This window comes from Gracilinanus agilis, chromosome 3, assembly GCF_016433145.1.
Source record: "Gracilinanus agilis isolate LMUSP501 chromosome 3, AgileGrace, whole genome shotgun sequence".
NCBI lineage: Eukaryota > Metazoa > Chordata > Mammalia > Didelphimorphia > Didelphidae > Gracilinanus > Gracilinanus agilis.
This window is the reverse complement of record NC_058132.1, coordinates 639706454-639724248: the sequence shown is the minus strand read 5'-3', so window position 1 is coordinate 639724248 and position 17795 is coordinate 639706454. Positions and strand designations below refer to the sequence as shown.

At 54.8% G+C, this 17795-nt stretch overlaps 1 protein-coding gene across 1 annotated transcript in view; it reads right to left on the bottom strand.

The window, feature by feature from the left end:
* Positions 1 to 175: 175 nt before the first annotated feature.
* TRPV3 (transient receptor potential cation channel subfamily V member 3) overlaps positions 176 to 17795 on the bottom strand; it is a 32877-nt gene continuing 15257 nt past the window's right edge. The window contains exons 2-9 of the mRNA XM_044669486.1: positions 13368 to 13472; positions 13020 to 13106; positions 11826 to 11980; positions 11252 to 11428; positions 10777 to 10917; positions 1534 to 1814; positions 535 to 711; positions 176 to 250 (exon numbers count right to left, since the gene is read on the bottom strand). Of these exons, the coding sequence (XP_044525421.1) occupies positions 176 to 250; positions 535 to 711; positions 1534 to 1814; positions 10777 to 10917; positions 11252 to 11428; positions 11826 to 11980; positions 13020 to 13106; positions 13368 to 13472 (1198 nt within the window). The remainder of the gene's footprint in view (positions 251 to 534; positions 712 to 1533; positions 1815 to 10776; positions 10918 to 11251; positions 11429 to 11825; positions 11981 to 13019; positions 13107 to 13367; positions 13473 to 17795) is intronic.

The window sequence follows — 17795 nt, the reverse complement described above, 5'->3', positions numbered from 1 at the left end:
CAGGGGGCCGCCGGGGGGCCGGGGGGGGCCACGAGGACAGGGCGGAGGGCCGAAGGGGGGCCGGGAGGCCGCTGCGCACGCCCGCAGAGGGAGGGGGGCTCCGGCAGGAGACGGGCCGCCCACAGGGCTGTAGCCCCAAAGGGGGGCCTCGCCCCGGCCCCCCGAGGACTCCCGATTACGGGGAGGCGGCCTGCGTGGAAATGGCGTCGGCCTGTCCTTCCCTCATCCGGTCTGCCGCCCGGCTGCATTTCTCCTCAGCCCCCCCATCTCAGAGGGCTGTGGGGAGGGCCGGGGGGCGCCCCGCGGCTCCCTGCCTGGGGCTTCTGCCATGCCCAGTGCCACGGAGCGCCTCCGATCCTCCCGGGGCCGCCATGGTCTCCCCTGGCCCCGCGTCCCGGGTGCTGCCCCCAGGGCCGCCCTCCCGCCTGCTCCTTCTGCCCCCCCCCGCCCGGCTTCTCCCCCCCCTCGGCGCCCCCGTGCCGGCCCCCCCCCCGTGCCGGGAGGCCTCGGGAGCTGCCCGGCGGCCGCACTCACGTCGATGTTGGTGTTGTAGACGATGATCTCCAGCACGGAGTTGTCCGAGCTCGTGTCCACGTCGGTGAGGTCGTAGAGGGAGGACGAGACGGGCCCGTAAGCCCAGTCGGTGAACTTCCTGGACAGGCTCCGGTGCGGCCTCTCCCTGATCTCTCGGCTCAGGATGTATCTGAGGATCTGAGAGCCGGGCGGCCCGAGAACCCGGCTGAGGGAGGAGCCGCCTCCCCGCCTCCTCCCACCGGGACGACTTCCCCCAGCAGTGGGGGGCTCGGGGGGCCCCCAGAGAAAAGCTCGGGTGAGCGAAGGGCCGCTTCTCCCCCCGGACTCGCGTCTCCCCGGCGAGGCCGGGCCTCCCCACTCTTCTCTTTCTGCCGGAGGGCATCCCGGGGGCTCTGGGAAAGGAAGAGGCTCCCGGCCTCTGCCCTGCCCGGCCCCCTGGCTGCCCGCCAGCCCCCTGGCACCGGACCTGAGGCGGACCCACGTGGGCTCCCTGGCATTGTGCCCCACGAACAGGGGGTGAGGACTGGCTGCCCAGTGGTTAGAGTGGAGGCTGGGCTGGGGGGGGGCAGGACCCGCTTCCCCCACCCCCACACCTGAGCGCCTCTGCACCCCCCTTGCAAGCCCCCCCCCAGCTGGGAGCGGCCCCCATCCAGCCCTCTGGCTGGCCGGCAGAGCTGTTGGCTCGGTGGGCCTCTTGTCCCCGCCTGCCTCTTTGTGCCTCTCCGGGCGGCGCTGGGCGTGAGGGATGGGCTGGGCCTGCCACGGGCCACGGAAGCTCGCCGGCTCGGACCCCAGCTGTGTCCTCCATGGGCGCCGGCACCCGGCCTTTACGCTTGGGGCGCCCATTGAGGGGGCCCAGGGGGGGGCCGGCCTGCCGGAAGGGGGCACCACACGGCCGGGGGAGCCCCTGCGCCGCTCCTCCGCCGGCCCAGGACGCAGCCCAGGGGATGGGGCGGGTTCCAATCCCGCCCGCCTGCCAGGGGGCTCGGCGGGGCTCACCTCCGACTTGCCGGTCTTGGCCGCCAGCTGCAGCGGCGTGAGGCCGTCCTTGTTCTGCGCCGTCTCCAGCGCCGGGTCGCGGCTCCTGCGCAGGATCCGGTCGTACATGGCCTTGACGAAGTCGTTCTGGGCCTGGAAGTCCTCGGCCACCGTGACCAGCGCGTGCAGGATGTTGTTGCCCCGCGAGTCCTGCGCCGCCACGTCCGTCTTCTCGTTGTCCATCAGCAGCTGCACGATCTCCGGCTGGTTGGTGCAGGCCGCCAGGGCCAGGGGCGACCCTCCTGCGGGCCAGCGAGCCGCAGCGTCAGCCGGCCGGGCCCCTCCTCCCCGCTGAACCCCAGAAACCTGCCCCACCCCCGAAACCCAGCTGGGGGTTCCATAGACCTTCTGAGCCCGGATGGGAGAGACCCGGCCCAATCTCAGCCCCGAAGGGCCTGTGAGCTGGGCCTGGGGAGCGGGACCTCCTTCTGGAGAAAAGCCCCCCCCAGGTCAGCCCAGGCGACGCCTGTCCCTGGCCCACGAGGGGCCGTGGGAAGCGGCTGCCCTTCTGAAGGGCTGCAGCCCGGCATCCCCTTCATCAGGCTATTATAAACCTCGGGAGGGGGAGGGGGAGAGTCTGAACCCTAAAATGCCAGAAAACAGGTGCCCAAAACGGCTTCCACGCAGAGCCGCAAATAAAGGCGTCACTAAGGACAGGAGCGAATTGTAGAAACCTGCGCCGATCCCAAGAGCAGCGGCAGCCACGTGGGCTGCCCTGGCCGGAGCGGTGGTGGCCGGCGGTGACCAGGGGCCAGCAGACGAGGCCTGCGTCACTCCAGCCGGGGCACTCGCAGCAGGAGCCCCCAGGGGTGCGCCGGCCCCTCTCCCGGCCCCTGGGGGTTCTGCCTCCCTGAAGTGGGCCGGCTATGCCCGGCTTCTCTTCTTCCCGGCCCCGCCACCGTGCCCTTCGGCTGAGCAGGGGGGCTCTTGGAGCAGACGCAGACCCTCAGAGCACCCCCTGCCTGGCACGGGGGACGGCTGGGCAGGCTGGAGGATGAGAACCTGGACGTGGCAGCCGGCCAGTCAAGGCTGCTGCTGCGGAAGTCTGGGCACCGGGGGCAGCAGGAAGGGGCTGGCCTTGGCCTCGGTGGCCAGGCTTCGGGCCCCCGTGCTGCTCCTCCCTCCTCCTGGGCCCCTGCACGAGGCACTGAACAGCGGAGCCCCAAATCTCCAAAGCTGGAAAACGAGCCAGCTAGCAAGCAGGCGGAGGCTGGTGCCTCCATGAGGCCCGACAGCAACAGGGGAGTCCCCGGGGCCGGGGGGCCTGATGCTCCGAACTTGCCGGACCCGGGGACAGGAGGCTAGTGGCAACCCCCCTGGGTGTGCCCCCGGCTGGGCTCCCATCCAGCCCCCGGGGAAAGTGCCCCCCGCGGCAGCCTGGCCAAGGAGGGGGAACAGACGAGAGATCTTGGATTCACCCTCCAGCCTGCTCCGGTTCTTGTGGCTGAGGACAAGTGCAGGAGCTCACACCAAGGGAAAGGGCTGTTCTCCGGGCCCACGCCAGAACCTCCTGGGCCTCCAGCCGGGGCCCAGGAACAAGAAGTCCGGAGGTCGGACAGTTCCAGAGCAGAGCACTTTAGGATCACCAAAAGCAAACAAGTCTCCAGCCTGAGGCGCTCGGAGATCCCCGAAGGCCCCACACCTCGATACCCGGCAAGCGCAGCCTCAGGACTCCACAGAGAATATAAAGCGGGGCCAGACAAGGGCCCGGCCTTCCCCCCCGAAGGGTGCAGGGCCTGCTTCTAACGCAGAGCCCAGTTCAGGAAGTAAGAGCCAACGAACAAATCCCACCAGAAAAGGGCTTTCCGTGGCCCCTGGGAAACCCGAGGCAGAAACCCGGGAGAGGAGAAAGATTCCAAAATACCTACGAGCAGAGCCTCAAGGCAAAACACAAGCTGGACCCAAGTTCGACTGGAACTCTTGGGGGAAATGCGGCAGACATTTTAAGGAAAGGAGAGGCTGGAGGAAAGACTTGGAACAGAAAGGAGAAGAGCGAAGGAAAGACCTGGACGCAGAAGGAAGGGGTCTGCATGAGAGAAGCGAAGCAAAACAAGCCCCCAAAACGTCGGTCAAGCAGAAGACGCCCCGAAACCTGGAACGACCGACCGGAAGTCAAAGACTCCGTAAGGCGACGAGATGCATGCAAACAGTGAGAAGACTGAAAGAAAATAGAAGAGAACGGAAGGTATCTCCACCACCACCGTTCTAGAAAACGCCCCCAGAAGAGATCATTAAAGGGCTATTGGAGTGACCGAGAGAAGATGCCGAGCATTGTGTGGCCAGAAACGCCCCAAGAGGCTCCCGCAGGTCCCTTCAAGGCAGAGGGCCAATTAGGAGATGGAGAGATTCTCTATACGAAGAGCCAGGAGGTGGGGTGGAGGGTAAGGAAGAGAGCCAAGCCTGGAGCAGGAAGGGAGCAGGCTGTGAAGGGCTTCGAGTGCCAGAGGATTTCTTGGTTTTATGCCGCTACAAAGAGCCAGAGAGCTCGGAACGATGCTACCTCAGAAGACCAAAGATCATGGCGTACGACCACAAACTATTTACCAGCAAAACCAAGTATAATTGTACGGAGGAGAAACAGATCTTGAATGAAACGAAGGACGTCCAAGCATTCCTGATGAAAAGGACAAAGCCACACAGAAATGTTGAAACACAAACACAGGGGCCAAAAGAAACATTGAAAAAAGTAAATGTGAGCATGTAACCAAGAGGGGAGTAAAATACTGGCGGTGCAGCATCTACTTCCCAGTGGGAGAGATGGCACGAGTCCCCCCTCAGAACCCTGAGGATCTCACTGTCATCTCAACAGGCTCCAGGACAGTAGCACACTGACACGCACACATACAGCGTCGGGGGCAGAAATACCTGTAACTCAGCAGGGAAATAGGGGGGAAGGGGAGAGGGAGGAATAAGAAAGAAATAGAAGACTCTGTGACCAGGCCCTTGGCACACAAGCCAGAAGAAGGGCTAGGAAACAAGCAGATTGCCTGGAGCCCATGGCTGGGCACAGAGAGGGAAAATGTGAGAAAAGGACGGAAAGAGATGCACAAATGAACAGCCCAAACTATGAATGTAGATAGAATGAACACACCCATAAGATGGAAGAAAGAGGAATGGATAAGGAAGTAGAACTCAGTATATTATTTATAAGCAGCAAACTTGAAACATAAAGGTTCATACAGAGTTAAAATGAGGAGCTGAAGCAAAATCTGTTATGCTAGGGGGCAGCTGGGTAGCTCAGTGGATTGAGAGTCAGGCCTAGAGACGGGAGGTCCTGGGTTCCAATCCGGCCTCAGACACTTCCCAGCTGTGTGACCCTGGGCAAGTCACTTGACCCCCATGGCCCACCCTTACCACTCTTCCACCTATAAGTCAATACACAGAAGTTAAGGGTTTAAAATTAAAAAAAAAAAAATCTGTTATGCTACACTGAAGTAAAAAAAAAAGAAAAAACCAAAGGGAGCAATCATGATCTCAGATAAAGCAAAATAGAAAATCATTAAATATGATAAGTAGAAAACTACATTATGTGGAAAGGCATCATATGTAATGAACTAATGTGAATACCTTAAAAAATATACACCAAATGACATAGTATCTAAATTCTTAAAGGAAATTCTGAATGAATCAAAAGGAAAAATAGTCAGTAAAATTAAAATAGTGGAGAACCACAAGTGTCCCTTTCAGATCTAGAAAAATCTCACCAGGGGCAGCTGGGTAGCTCAGTGGAGTGAGAGTCAGGCCTAGAGACGGGAGGTCCTAGGTTCAAACCCGGCCTCAGCCACTTCCCAGCTGTGTGACCCTGGGCAAGTCACTTGACCCCCATTGCCTACCCTTACCACTCTTCCACCTATGAGACAATACACCGAAGTACAAGGGTTTTAAAAAAAAATCTCACCAATAAATAAATAAGAAAGAAAGAAATTAAGGACCTGAAAAGAATTTTGGGAAACTTAGATCTCTTAGGTCTCTGGTGATTATTGAATGGAAATATAAAGGAATTGAAGTGAGGTAAACTAAATCATTGTCCAGAAAACCTGTTTTTCCCTGGGGAAAAGTAGAAATCAAGAATGAGCCTTCCTGTGAAGGCCAGACAGCGCAAAAATAACACTCACATGAGAAAATAACTCCCTACAGCTGTCTCACGGTCCAGGATAAGAGTTACAGTGGAAACTTCCAGATGATAAAAAGTTTGCTTCGAGGCTATGTAACGAACATTATTCTCTTTGTATCTTGAACCCTATAAAAACTGCATTTTAACTTCAGTTCGGGGCAGCCTTCACTAGGAAGGTTGCCCTGGCCAGCGAGGAACATTTATTAATCAATAGATAAATAAATAATTATTGGTTCCACTAATTTGAACTTCTGGGTGTCTGAACTCATTTTCTGAGTCAGAATGTAAATAGTTATAAACTACATGCACAGCCTCTTTGCAAAAATTGACTATGCATTAGGGCACAAAATCCTCATAAACAAATGCAGAAAAGTAGAACTATTAAACACACCTTTGATGGTCTATAATGCAATAGAAGAAAATTATTTAGCAATAGGAGACTAACTTGGTTCTAAAAATCAGTTAGTCAAAGTAAAAATGATTGCAACTATGGATAATTCCAATAAAGACAGTGGCAATAATAAAAAATATCAAAATTTTAGGGATACAATATACCCCCGATAAATAAGAGGACTGAATGCGTTGATATACTTAAAGCATTTTACAAACTTTAAAGAATAAGAAATGTGAGGAATTGTGAGTATGAATCCTTTGTTAACCCTCCATGGGATCTGGGCCTTAAAAGCAAGGGCTATTATGTGATAAATATACATTTAGTTTGATAAAAAAAATTTAGGGATGCAATTAGAGCTTTCCTTAGAGGAATATTTATATCTCTAAACACTAATCAAAAACAGAAAGAACAAACTGATAAATTGAGTATGAACCAAAAACATAGAAAACTAACAAAGTAAAATAATCCAATTAAAGATCAAAGCAGAAATCTTTAAAGTCAAAGAAAATTAGCAAAACTGAAACCAAATAACAAATTAATCGACTCAGAGTGGTTTGAAAAGAAACAATAAAATTGATAAGACACTAGCTAACAGTTATTAAAAAAGAAAGAGAAAACTCAAATTATCAGTATAAAAAATGAAAAAGAATAATCAACAACAAATGAAGGGAACAAATGGAAATCATCTCAAATTGTTTTATCTAATTATGTGTCAACAAAACTGACAACCTAAATAGGATGAATATATAAGAAACCAAGTCATTCCCCAATTGACAACTGGTCAAGGCAGTTTCCAGATGAAGAAATCAAAATGATCACTCATATAGAAAATGTTCGAATCCCTCTGGATTAGAGAAATGCAAATCAAAACAACTCTGAGGTACCACCTCACACTTAGCAGATTGGCCAATATGACAGCAAAGAGAAATAATAAATGTTGGAGAGGATGTGGCAAAATTGGGACATTAGTGCACTATGGTGGAGTTGTGAATGGATCCAACCATTCTGGAGGGCAATTTGGAACTGTGCCCAAAGGGCTTTAAAAGACTGCCTGCTTTTTGATCCAGCCATAGCACTGCTGGGTTTGTATCCCAGAGAGATAAAAACAAAATGGGAAAGGACCTGTTTGTACTAAAAATATTTATAGCTGGGCTTTTTGTGGTGACAAATAATTGGAAAATGAGGGGATGTCCCTCGATTGGGGAATGGCTGAACAAACTGTAGTAAATGATGGGGATGGAATACTATTGTGCTGTAAGGAATGATGAACTGGAGGAATTCCATGTGAACTGGAAAGACCTCCAGGAATTGATGCATAGCAAAAGGAGCAGAACCAGAAGAATGTTGTACACAGAGATGGATACATTGTAGCAATGATCAAATGTAACCGACTCGGCTACTAGCAGCAATGCAGTGATCCAGGACAACGCTGAGGGACTTGTGAGAAAGATGCTCTCCACATCCCAAGAAAGAACCGTGGGATCAGGAATGCAGAAGAAAACATGTGACTTATCACTTGATTCTATGGGTATATGATTTGGAGTTTTGGTCTTAAAAGATTATTACAAAAATGAATAATATGGAAATAGGAATTGAGTGATAATACACGTAAACCCAGTGGAATTGCTTGTCAACTCCAAGAGGTAGGAGGGAAGAGGGGAGGGAGACAACATGAATCATGTAACCATGGAAAAAATATGTTTTAAAAAATTTTTTTAAAACTAAATAAAATGAATAACTACCCAAATGTACAATACTTAGATTAACGTGACACAAAGTAAATAACCTAATCTCAGGATTTACAAAATGAACAAACTATAAACAAGTTCCCAAATGGGAAGAAAAACCATGGCCAGATGAATTTATAAACAAAAAAAAAACAATCAAATATTAAAGGAATGATTAATTCCAATATTATACAAACCAAATTGTAAAAGAAAGGGTCACACCAAATTCCTTTTATGAGGAAAAAAATATATCATTTTGATGCCTAAATCAGAGTCAAAATAGAGAAAGGAAAGGATCGTTATCCCTAATGAACATTGATTCAAAAACTTCAAGAAAATATCAGCTAGAAAAATACAGCATCATCTCACAAAGATTATACATTATGACCAAGTCAGAGTTATACCAGGAATACAGAACAATTTCAATCTTAGGGAAGTTATCAATATGATATGCCAATTCATAATAACAAAAATAAGATTATATAAATAAAAGTAGAAAAGTCTTTTGGCAATATGTAATACCCATTCTGGTTAAAGACACTTGAAAGCATAGGAATAAAGAGACCCTTTTTTAATATGCTAAGTAGTATAATTATACATAGGACAGCTAGGTGGTACAGAGAGTAGAGCTTGGGTCTGGAGGCAGGAAGATCTGAGTTCAAATTTGGCCTCAGATACTTACTAGCTGTGAGACTCTGGGCAAGTCATTTCATCCTATCTGCTTCCGTTCCTCATCTGTAAAATGAGCTGGAGAAGGAGCCACCCACTCTCATATCTTTGCCAAAAAAACCCAAAAAAGGATCACGAAGAGTAAGATGCAACTAAACAACACGTTAATTACATATAAGGAAGCTAAATTAGGAGCCTTCCAATGAGATCAGAGGCAAAGAAGGGATGTAGACTGTCACTGTTACAATCCGATGCAGTGCCAGTCTATGATCTGATTTAGCATTTATTAAGCATCTACTATGTCCCAGATACTGCACTAAGCACTGGCGATGCTAAAAGAATCAGCTCCAGCAATCAGACAAGAAGAAATGGAAGGAATGTGTATAGGTAAAAGGGAAACAAAATGATTGGTTTTTCCAAATAAGAGCTTACTTAGAGAACCTTAGGGAATCAGCTAAAAAGCTCAAGTGAAACAATCATTTCAGCAAAATTTCAAGACATAAAACACATCCATAGAAGTCATTGGCATTTCTGTAGGTTAGAACAAAGGCCAGGAAGAGAAAGAAATTCCATTAAAAATGACCACAAGGGGGCAGCTGGGTAGCTCAGTGGACTGAGAGTCAGGCCTAGAGACAGGAGGTCCTGGGTTCAAACCCGGCCTCAGCCACTTCCTAGCTGTGTGACCCTGGACAAGTCACTTGACCCCCATGGCCCACCCTTACCACTCTTCCACCTATGAGACAATACACCGAAGTACAAGGGTTTAAAAAAAATGACCACAAGGGGGCAGCTGGGTAGCTCAGTGGACTGAGAGTCAGGCCTAGAGACGGGAGGTCCTGGGTTCAAATCTGACCTCAGACACTTCCCAGCTGTGTGACCCTGGGCAAGTCACTTGACCCCCATGGCCCACCCTGACCACTCTTCTGCCTTGGAACCAATACACAGTATTGACTCCAAGACGGAAGGTGAGGGTTTAAATAAATAAATGAATGAATGAATGACCACAAAATGTTTAAACTACTTGGGATGTCCCTCTGCCCAAACACCCAGAAACTACAGACATTTTATGAAACATTCATTACCCAAATAGACAGGAACAAATAAGTGAGGAAATATTAACGGCCCCTTGGCAGGCCAAGCCAATATCATTAAAATGATACTATCGCCTACATTAATTTACTCATTTGGTGCCGCACCAATCAAACAACCAAAGGATTACTCTGGAGAGCCCGAAAAGGAATGTTATTCACCTAAAGGTCAAGAGTCTCGAGGGAAATTATGGGGAGAAAAAGTAAGAAAGTGGGAGGCTTAACAGGATCAGATCTCAAACCATCACCCAAAGTGGGGATAACTGGAAAGGGTTGGACCTGGATCAGAAATCATGTGACCATTGGGACAGTTTAGGACCCAAAACACAAAAGCCAAAGAGCACGGTAGCCCAAGGGCTGATAGAGCCAAAGATCTCAGCTCCTGGGAAAAAGACTTAGTATTGGCAAAAACCATTGGGTAAACGAGAAAGAATCCCGGCAGAAATAAAGTGGAGATCAGCATCTCACACCATATACTGAGATGAGCTCCACATGTGTCCACAAGTCAAACAGAAGGGTTGAAGCCATCACCGAATGAGAAGGGCAAGATGGTTGTCCTACCAATGGACAGGGGAAGGTAATAACCAAGAAAGGGTAGGGAAGCTCACCAAAGTTAAACAGACAATTATGGCTACAGAAGATTTAAAGGTTTTTACACAAACACAACCAACACAGCTAAAATTAGAAGGGAAACAGATAATTGGGGAAAGTCTTTGCAGCCAGCTTCTCTGATAAGAATCCTATTTCCTACCTATAGAAGGACTGGGTTCAAATTTCTAAAAATGGAGTCATTCCCCAATTGATAAATTGCCAAAGGCTATTAACGAGTAACAAAGAACTGCAAGCTATCAATAACTACATGAAAAAGGGCCACAAATCACTGGTAATTAGAGAAAGGCAAATTCAGGCAACTCCAAGGTCCTATGTCATCCACACCCATCAAACTGGCAAAGCTGACAAAAAGGAGAGTGTGACCAGCACTGGAGGACCTGTGGCAAAACGGACGCACTGGTACATTCTTGGTGGAGTTGCATGGTCTGGCCATTCCAAAAAGCACGCCCCCAAAGCTACTAGACTGTGGCCCAGTGACTAGGTCTGTACCCTAAAGTGATCAGGGAAAGCTGGGATGGGGTTGGGGGCAGGCCCAACCATCCGTCCACTCTGGGTGACCCCAGCTCCCCTCGGGACTGGTTGCCGAGAGCTCCCACCTACCGAAGTAGAAGCCTTCGTGCTTGTGCTTGGGGTTGAAGAACAAACCCTTGGCGTGGGCATTGACGTCGGCCCCCTTCTCAATCAGGGTCTCGGTGATGGCCACCTGTCTGCGCTCGATGGCGATGTTCAAGGCCGTCTGTCCTACAACAGACCAGGGCAGATCCATCAGGGGCTGGCGGGGGGGGGGGGCAGGAGAAAGCAGGCTTGGGCATCCCCAGGGCATCCGGGCTTCCTGATTACTGGGCTTGAGACCCAAGGAGATCCATGCCCTGCAGAGTGCCAGCCCAGGGGGCTCGCTCTGATGTTCTGCCAACAAGAAGCGGAGAAGGGTTTGGGCACCCAGCTCCCCATGCAGCCCCCTCCAGCCACAGCCTCAGTTTCTCTACCAGACAGATGGGCACCACAGAGTCTGCTCTGCAGGGATGTCAGGGGTTGCTCATACCCTCCCAGGACCCCAACAGAGGCGTCCCCCCACCTCTGTAGGCTTCCTCAGTGTACTCAGCATTGATGAATCTTTCCAAAATGTCATTTTCTTCAGCAAAGGCGAGCAGGATCCTCACGATCTCCTCGGTGTTGGGGTTGATGTTCAGCAGAGCCTTCATGAGGCAGGTCTTCCCTGTGTCCGAGGCTGTGAGCTTGTGCAGCACGTAGTCTGTGGGCACGAATGGGCCGTGAGGAGGGGCCGCTGCCAATGATGATGCCCGCTCGTCACAAGGGGGAGCCTCGGCACCAGACCTCTGGGAGGGGGGCACCATCGCCATGGAAACCGGGGCTCCAGCTCCTCTGAGACTGGGCTTCTAGGACCCAGGGGACCCGGGCAGGGGGACAGGCTGCCCAACATGGGTGCAGGACAGGCCTCACACGGGATGCCCGCCCCACGAGCCCAGGGCTGCTGCTCCTTCTGCCCAGAGAAGGAAAGCTTCTCGAGGGCAAGCACAGAGCCACCCCTGGCACACGGACGGCGATCCATAACGTCCCAGCAGGAGGGGCCCAGGGAGGGAGGGGGAGAGAGGGGAGGCAGGGAGGCCCAGAGGGAGGCCGACACTGACCCTGCGTGTCCACGGTCCTGCACCTCCTGGCCAGCTCCCGGAGCTCCCCGAGCAGGCCGCCCAGCTCCTCCACGCTGCCCTCGGCCGCGGCCGCAAAGATGCGCTTCTTCAGTCTCTTTCTGTTCCTCTTCTGCTCCTCTTTGGCCAGACCGACGCTGAGGGCACAGAAAGGCGCCGAGTGCCCCCAAGTAGGCCCGAGAGCCCTCCCTTCGAGCTCAGACCCCAGACCCCCGTTCAGATCCCCTTAGAAGGGGCCCCCTGGATCCCCCCAGCTCAGCGATGGACTCAGCAACCATTTGGACTGGAAAAGCCCCAGAGGGCCCTGGAGAGAGCCACCCGGCAGCCTGGGCAGGACCGGAGGAGTCCGGGGCTCCAGCCTCAGTTTCCTCATCCACAAAATGGGCAGGCACCCTTAGGGCTGGTCAGCCCATTTCACGGGCCCAGGGGCCCAGTGGCCAACACAGGCTCAGAGCCCCGGGCTCTGTTTTTCACTCTTCCACTGCCTGCCAGTGTGAATAAGGTTGATTGCGGGCCAGGGCCAGGGTATGGGGGGTGGCTGGCTGGCATTTTGCTGAGGGCTGGCTCTGCACCAAAAGCCTGAGTAGGCAGCTCCGGTGGAGGAGGGGGAGAGAGCAGGGGACTGTCCCCCACACCCATTTTAGAGTTGAAGAAACTGAGGCAAATGGGGGCAGAGTCACTTGCCAGGGTTGCACAGGGTGGGAGGAATGGATTGGCAGCCAGAGGGGTATGAACGCTCCTCCTTCCTCACTGGACCCCCCCAGACCTCCCCGGACCCTCCTTTAGGGTCCCCAAAGCCACCGGGGCTCCCTTGGCCGGGTCCAGATACCCTGATTCAGGAGCTCTCCAGGGAAGATCCCTTCCCACATGGGCAAGAATGCCCAGGGGCACCTCCAGAAGGCAGCCTCTGGGCCTGAGGCTGCCAGGCTGTGTGCCAGCTGCCCTCCTCTCTCCACAGCCCCAGTGCCTGGCAGCTCGGACGGGCTGGAGGAATCATCCCCTCTGACCCGCTGGGGTCCGGTCCAGGGTCACGGAGCTGGGGAGCCAGGCCTCCGGCCGATGACCAAGGGTCCCATCCCCTGCACCTCCCTGCCTCGGGGCCAAGGACTAAGTGCAGGGCAGGAGTCCTGGGGGTGCCCCCCGGGCTCTGGCCTGGCCCAGACTGGGCTCACTTACCAGGGGCTGTTGGGGTTGGAGGGGGTCTCCGTGATGTCGTCCTGAGGAGACTGGGGGGAGTCCATGTCTTCACAGTTCCCAGGGTTGCTGCGGGAGGAAGAGGGAGGGGCTGTGGTGGAGAGATGGGGAGGGGGCCGAGGAAGAGGAGGGGAGGGGGCCGAAGCTATGGCTGCCCGGGCTTTGGGGCAAAGGGCTGTGCCCCGGGGCTGCTCGAGGGGTGGTCAGGCTTACTGGCCCTGTTGGATGTGTCTGGCCCGAGCACCCCGCACTCAGCGCCTGAGACAGAGGCCTCTGAGGACGGCTGGGTCCCCCCTCCCCAACCCATGCCGCCATCTTCTCTGGACTCACCATTGGCGGATGTTGGAGTCCATGGGCTTGGGGAAGATGGGAGGAGAAGGCTTGTTGACAGCCGGGTTGGGTTCGAAGCCTTCGATTTCGAGAAAGAAATGGGCGCTGTTGGGCAACGAGAGAGCGGGTCATCAGGGGCCCAGAGCCCACTGTCCACTCCGGCCTCCCCGGCCGAGGTCACGCATCCGCCCGCCTGTCCATTTGGTCTGGCTTGAGGCTGCTCTGGCCAGAGAAGTGGGCCCAGGCCTGAGGCCTTCCTGGGCTCCCTCCTGGGCAGCTGGACAGGACAGGCTCTGGGCTCCCAAGGCCACCCCAGAGGGCACAGGCCCTTCCCCAAGCCAGAGGTGCCCCCAGCGGTCTGTGAGGACCCCGGGCATGTGAGAGGCAGTGAGGCTGGGAGCGAGCAGGAGGTGCTGGTGGGGGCGCTCTCAGGGCCCTCCTCCCTCTGGTCTGGCCTCTTCCAATCAGTCCCCTTTGCCATGCCAAAGTCCTACCCACTCTGTGTGGGTGACCTCAGGCTGACATCACCAGTGCCCATGGATTTATTCACCGTCTCTCCCCTTGTGACTACAGGGTCTCCTTATCGCACCCGGGCTCTGCCGCTCATCTCCCATGTCCACCTGCCTCTCGGCCACCTCACACTGAGCGTCCAGCAGATGGCTGATACTTGCCCCATCCAGGCAGGCTCCCTGGCTCTCCCCAAGCCCTCCCCAATGAACATGGGGTCCCCACCCTCCCACCCCAGAGTCTTCTCGGACTCCTCCCTGTTGCCCCCCAGATTCAATATGGTGCACCTCTCCAATCTCTCTGGCCTGGACTCTGTGAAGATGGGATTAACTCTTTCCCTCCCATTTTTAGATTTAATCACCAAAAGTGTACACACCCCATTTACCCTAAGTGGGGGAGGTCTGTGACCCATGTGGGCGATAGTGAGTGACGAATCAGAATCGACCGACGGCCCCCTGGGCAGTCCTAAGCAAAGCTAAAGCTATAACTGGTCCACGTAAAGTGGAAGGAAGGCACAAGAAGTGGCGGAAAGGTCTCTAAAAGTGGCCAGAAAGGGAGAGTAGTGAATGTTGGAGGGGATGTGGCACTACTTAATTCCTGGCGACCAAACTCTGATCAGTTTAGTCCAACCATTTATTTTTACCCCTTATTTCTCCTCCCAGACAAGTCTCACACCAGCTTCTGGGAAGTCTGTCTGCCCCAAGCCTCTCCCCTCTCTAGGCCATTGGCCATTGGCCCCCAAAGTGGTTTTCCTGGGGCCCAACTCAATCACGCCACCCCCTACTAGCTGCCCCAGGGGCAGACCCTTGTTTGGCACTGGGGCCCTTCGTGACCAGCTGCCTCCCACCTTTCCAGCATCCTCACCCTGACTGCCCTCCACACACTCCAGGATCCAGAGACCTCTGGCCTGTTCCTGCCCCTCCAGATCCCCATTATTAGCCACCAGGCCTGGCGCTAAGTGGGGGCCTCCCTCTCCCAGGTTGCCAGGAAACAAGGGCAGACTCTTTCCTCAGGCCGCCTAGCCCTGCTCTGGGGGAGCCGAGGGACACAGGACATTCCCCTACCCCTCTGGAGCCTTAGTTTCCCCAGCTGTACAATGGGCACCGGTTGGATGGTCTCGGTTCCCTTCCAGCATTTGGAGGTTCCCAGAGCCCCATGGATGTCATGGCCTGAGCCACCAGGATAGGGGCTCCCTGCCCCATTGCCTCAGATCCAGCCCCCTCATCCCACCCCCTTATCTTACCCATAAGAAAACTGAGGCCCCGAGAGAGGAAGGGACACAGTGGCTAGACCTTGGTGCCTTCCACACTGGCATGATTCTTCTGCTCCTGTCCCTGTGGCCAAACTAGAGGGCTCTCCAAACTGACCCTCAGCTCCACCCCCCCATCTCCCCACGGGGGACCTGGCTTGTCCCACAGTTGAGGCTACCAGGCAGCAGCTCGGCCCTCTGCCTCTTCCAGGAAGCCTTCCCTGATCACCCTCCTATGCTGAGGCTCCAGGGAAGGTTTCCAATGCCAGCCCATCGGGGGAGGCGATGAGGGAGGCAGCTCCAGGCTCCAGGGGCCCCAGGGCAGGCCGCAGCCTCCTTGGGAGAGCTGAAGGTAAAATGTCCAGTGTGAGCATTTACATCATGGAAATCATCCAACTCCACAGTTCAGGGCTGGGGGTGTCGTCCTGCTGCCTGAGTGGGCTTAAGAGAGGAACGGAGATGGGGCAATCCAAAGGTTCAACTTCAGTGTGCTATGCATACACTCTTGCAGGGAGAGCCGGTCATTAAATATTCACTATCCACCCTCTATGGGAGTGAGGCTCAGAAGGGAGACTCGGGCAGCCACACAGGATGGGCATCCCAGGCAGAGAAACAGAGGCAAAGACGTGGGAGGAGGGAAGAAAGAAGGCAGAGATGGGAGGGGGGTGAGGATGCCTGAGGAGGAGGCTCCCCGAGGGAATGGGGCCACGGATGGGGCCCCCGTGAAGGGCCTGGCCCCTGGTCCTGGGAACCCACTGAGGATGCCAAGAGGGACAGGAGACCTCCATGGAGACGGGAGAGCAAAGAGGGCGAATGGGGACGGCGGGGGCCTTGAGAGGGGGGACTGTCTGGTGCAGCTGCTGGGGGGACCAGAGAACCCCAGAGAGTTGTCTCAGTTGGCTCTGACTCTTTGGTGGAGTTTTCTTGGCAAAGACACAGGGGTGGTGGGCCATTTCCTTCCCCAGCCCATTTTATGGATGAATAGATTGAGGCAGGCAGGGGGAGTGATTCGGCCAGGGTCACAAAGCTAGGCAATATCTGAGGCTGGATCTGAACCCAGGAAGATGAGTCTTCATGAGTGGGAGCCCAGAGCTCTGGCCCCCAATAACTGTAACGCCAGAGAGTTCAGAGAGCAGTTGTCCAGTTTGTCCTGGCAGAAAGGAGCCATCTCTGGAGCTGGCCTCAATGCTCTTGAGGGTGAGCCAAAGGCTGGCCCCGGGGCCCCAAAGGCCCACTGCTGGGCGCCAGCTCCCTCCAGAAATAGAAAAGGCAGGTAGGGGTGCCCAGGGTTGGGGCAGAGGCTGAACAGTGGCTTGGTGTGGGGGCAAGGGGTCAGGAGAAGAGGGACGGGGCTCCAGCCATGGGACACTGAGACAGCTGAGGAGCAGGACAAGGGATCGGGCAGCTGGGGCAGGTGAGCCAGACCCGACCAGAGAGGGAGGGAGCCAGTGTGAGGGAGTGGCGCATCTCATGGGCGTCCAGGAGCCAGGGGGTCTGGGATATATGGAGGGCTGACCTGTCCAGGAAAGCTCCTGGCCTCCTCTTCCAGGAAGGCTGCCCTGGGCACCATTCTGGGAAGGGCCCAAACCAAGGCCTCCCTGGGGGGATGGGATGAATGGAAGAAGCAAGTCCAGGTAGTAAGTGCTTGCTGCGGCCCACAAGTCAGGGGGCTGGCCTCCCCCAGCACATGGCCCAACAGGGAAGGACAATACACAGCGGGGCGGAGCTTGGCGGAAGATGGGGTATCTAGCAGCCTGGGTGCTTGCCCTGCCCTCACCCTCTGCCCTTTCTGGCCTCCTCCCTCCATCCCTCCCTTCCCAGGCGGCTGTCCAGGACGGACTCACTGCCTCCTGGTTGGGTTATCAGCACTTTTCCTTTTCTTTCCAAAGCTGTTGCAAGGGCCACTCTCCAGGCAGCGGGGCAGGAGGGGCATCCTCAGACATGGGGGTCACAATGTTCTCAGTAACAGATTAAGGGGAGGCTCCCTCCCTCCCTCTCCCACCTGGCTGTTCCTCTCTGAAGCCCTTGAAGAGAGGATCCACCCAAATGGGGTTCACTTGGTGTGGGCACCAGATGCACCCTTAATGGTTACTTGTTCTAACTGGGAGGCAGGGGGTGGGGTGGTCCAGCAGCCCCCACCGGCTGCCCCCTGGCAGAGCCATCAGTGATTCTCTGCCCACTCCTGTATCTCCCCCAGCACAGAGGCACACAGGGCTGGGCACTGGGTGGGTGGGGGGTGTCATCAGGCCACTGTCCAGGTGCAGCAGGAACTCCTCCTCAGAGCGAATGCCCCCAAGCCTCGGCGATTCACACAGTGAAGGTGAAGGTGGGCATGTGCAGGCCAACATGGGAGCCAAGGTCTTTGCCTCAATGAAACCGAGCCTCCCTGAGCCAGACTGTGGCATGGGCGTCCTCGTGGACTCTGCCCCCCCTCCCCTGCTGGGTCAGCATCCCAGGGCTCCTCTCCCCCCCTTGCCTTATGACCCAAGGTCCTTCCTCGGGGTCTCCTCCCCAGGCCACCCTTGGTCTGTAAGCACCAGGCCTGGCCGTTCCACAGGTAAGGGCTGTTCAGAATCACATCTACTCTTAGCTGTTTTGTTTTATAAGGAGACGCGACACTCTCCTCCTACCCCGGGGGCGGGGTGGGTCAGGTCCCGGGGGGGGGGGGGGGG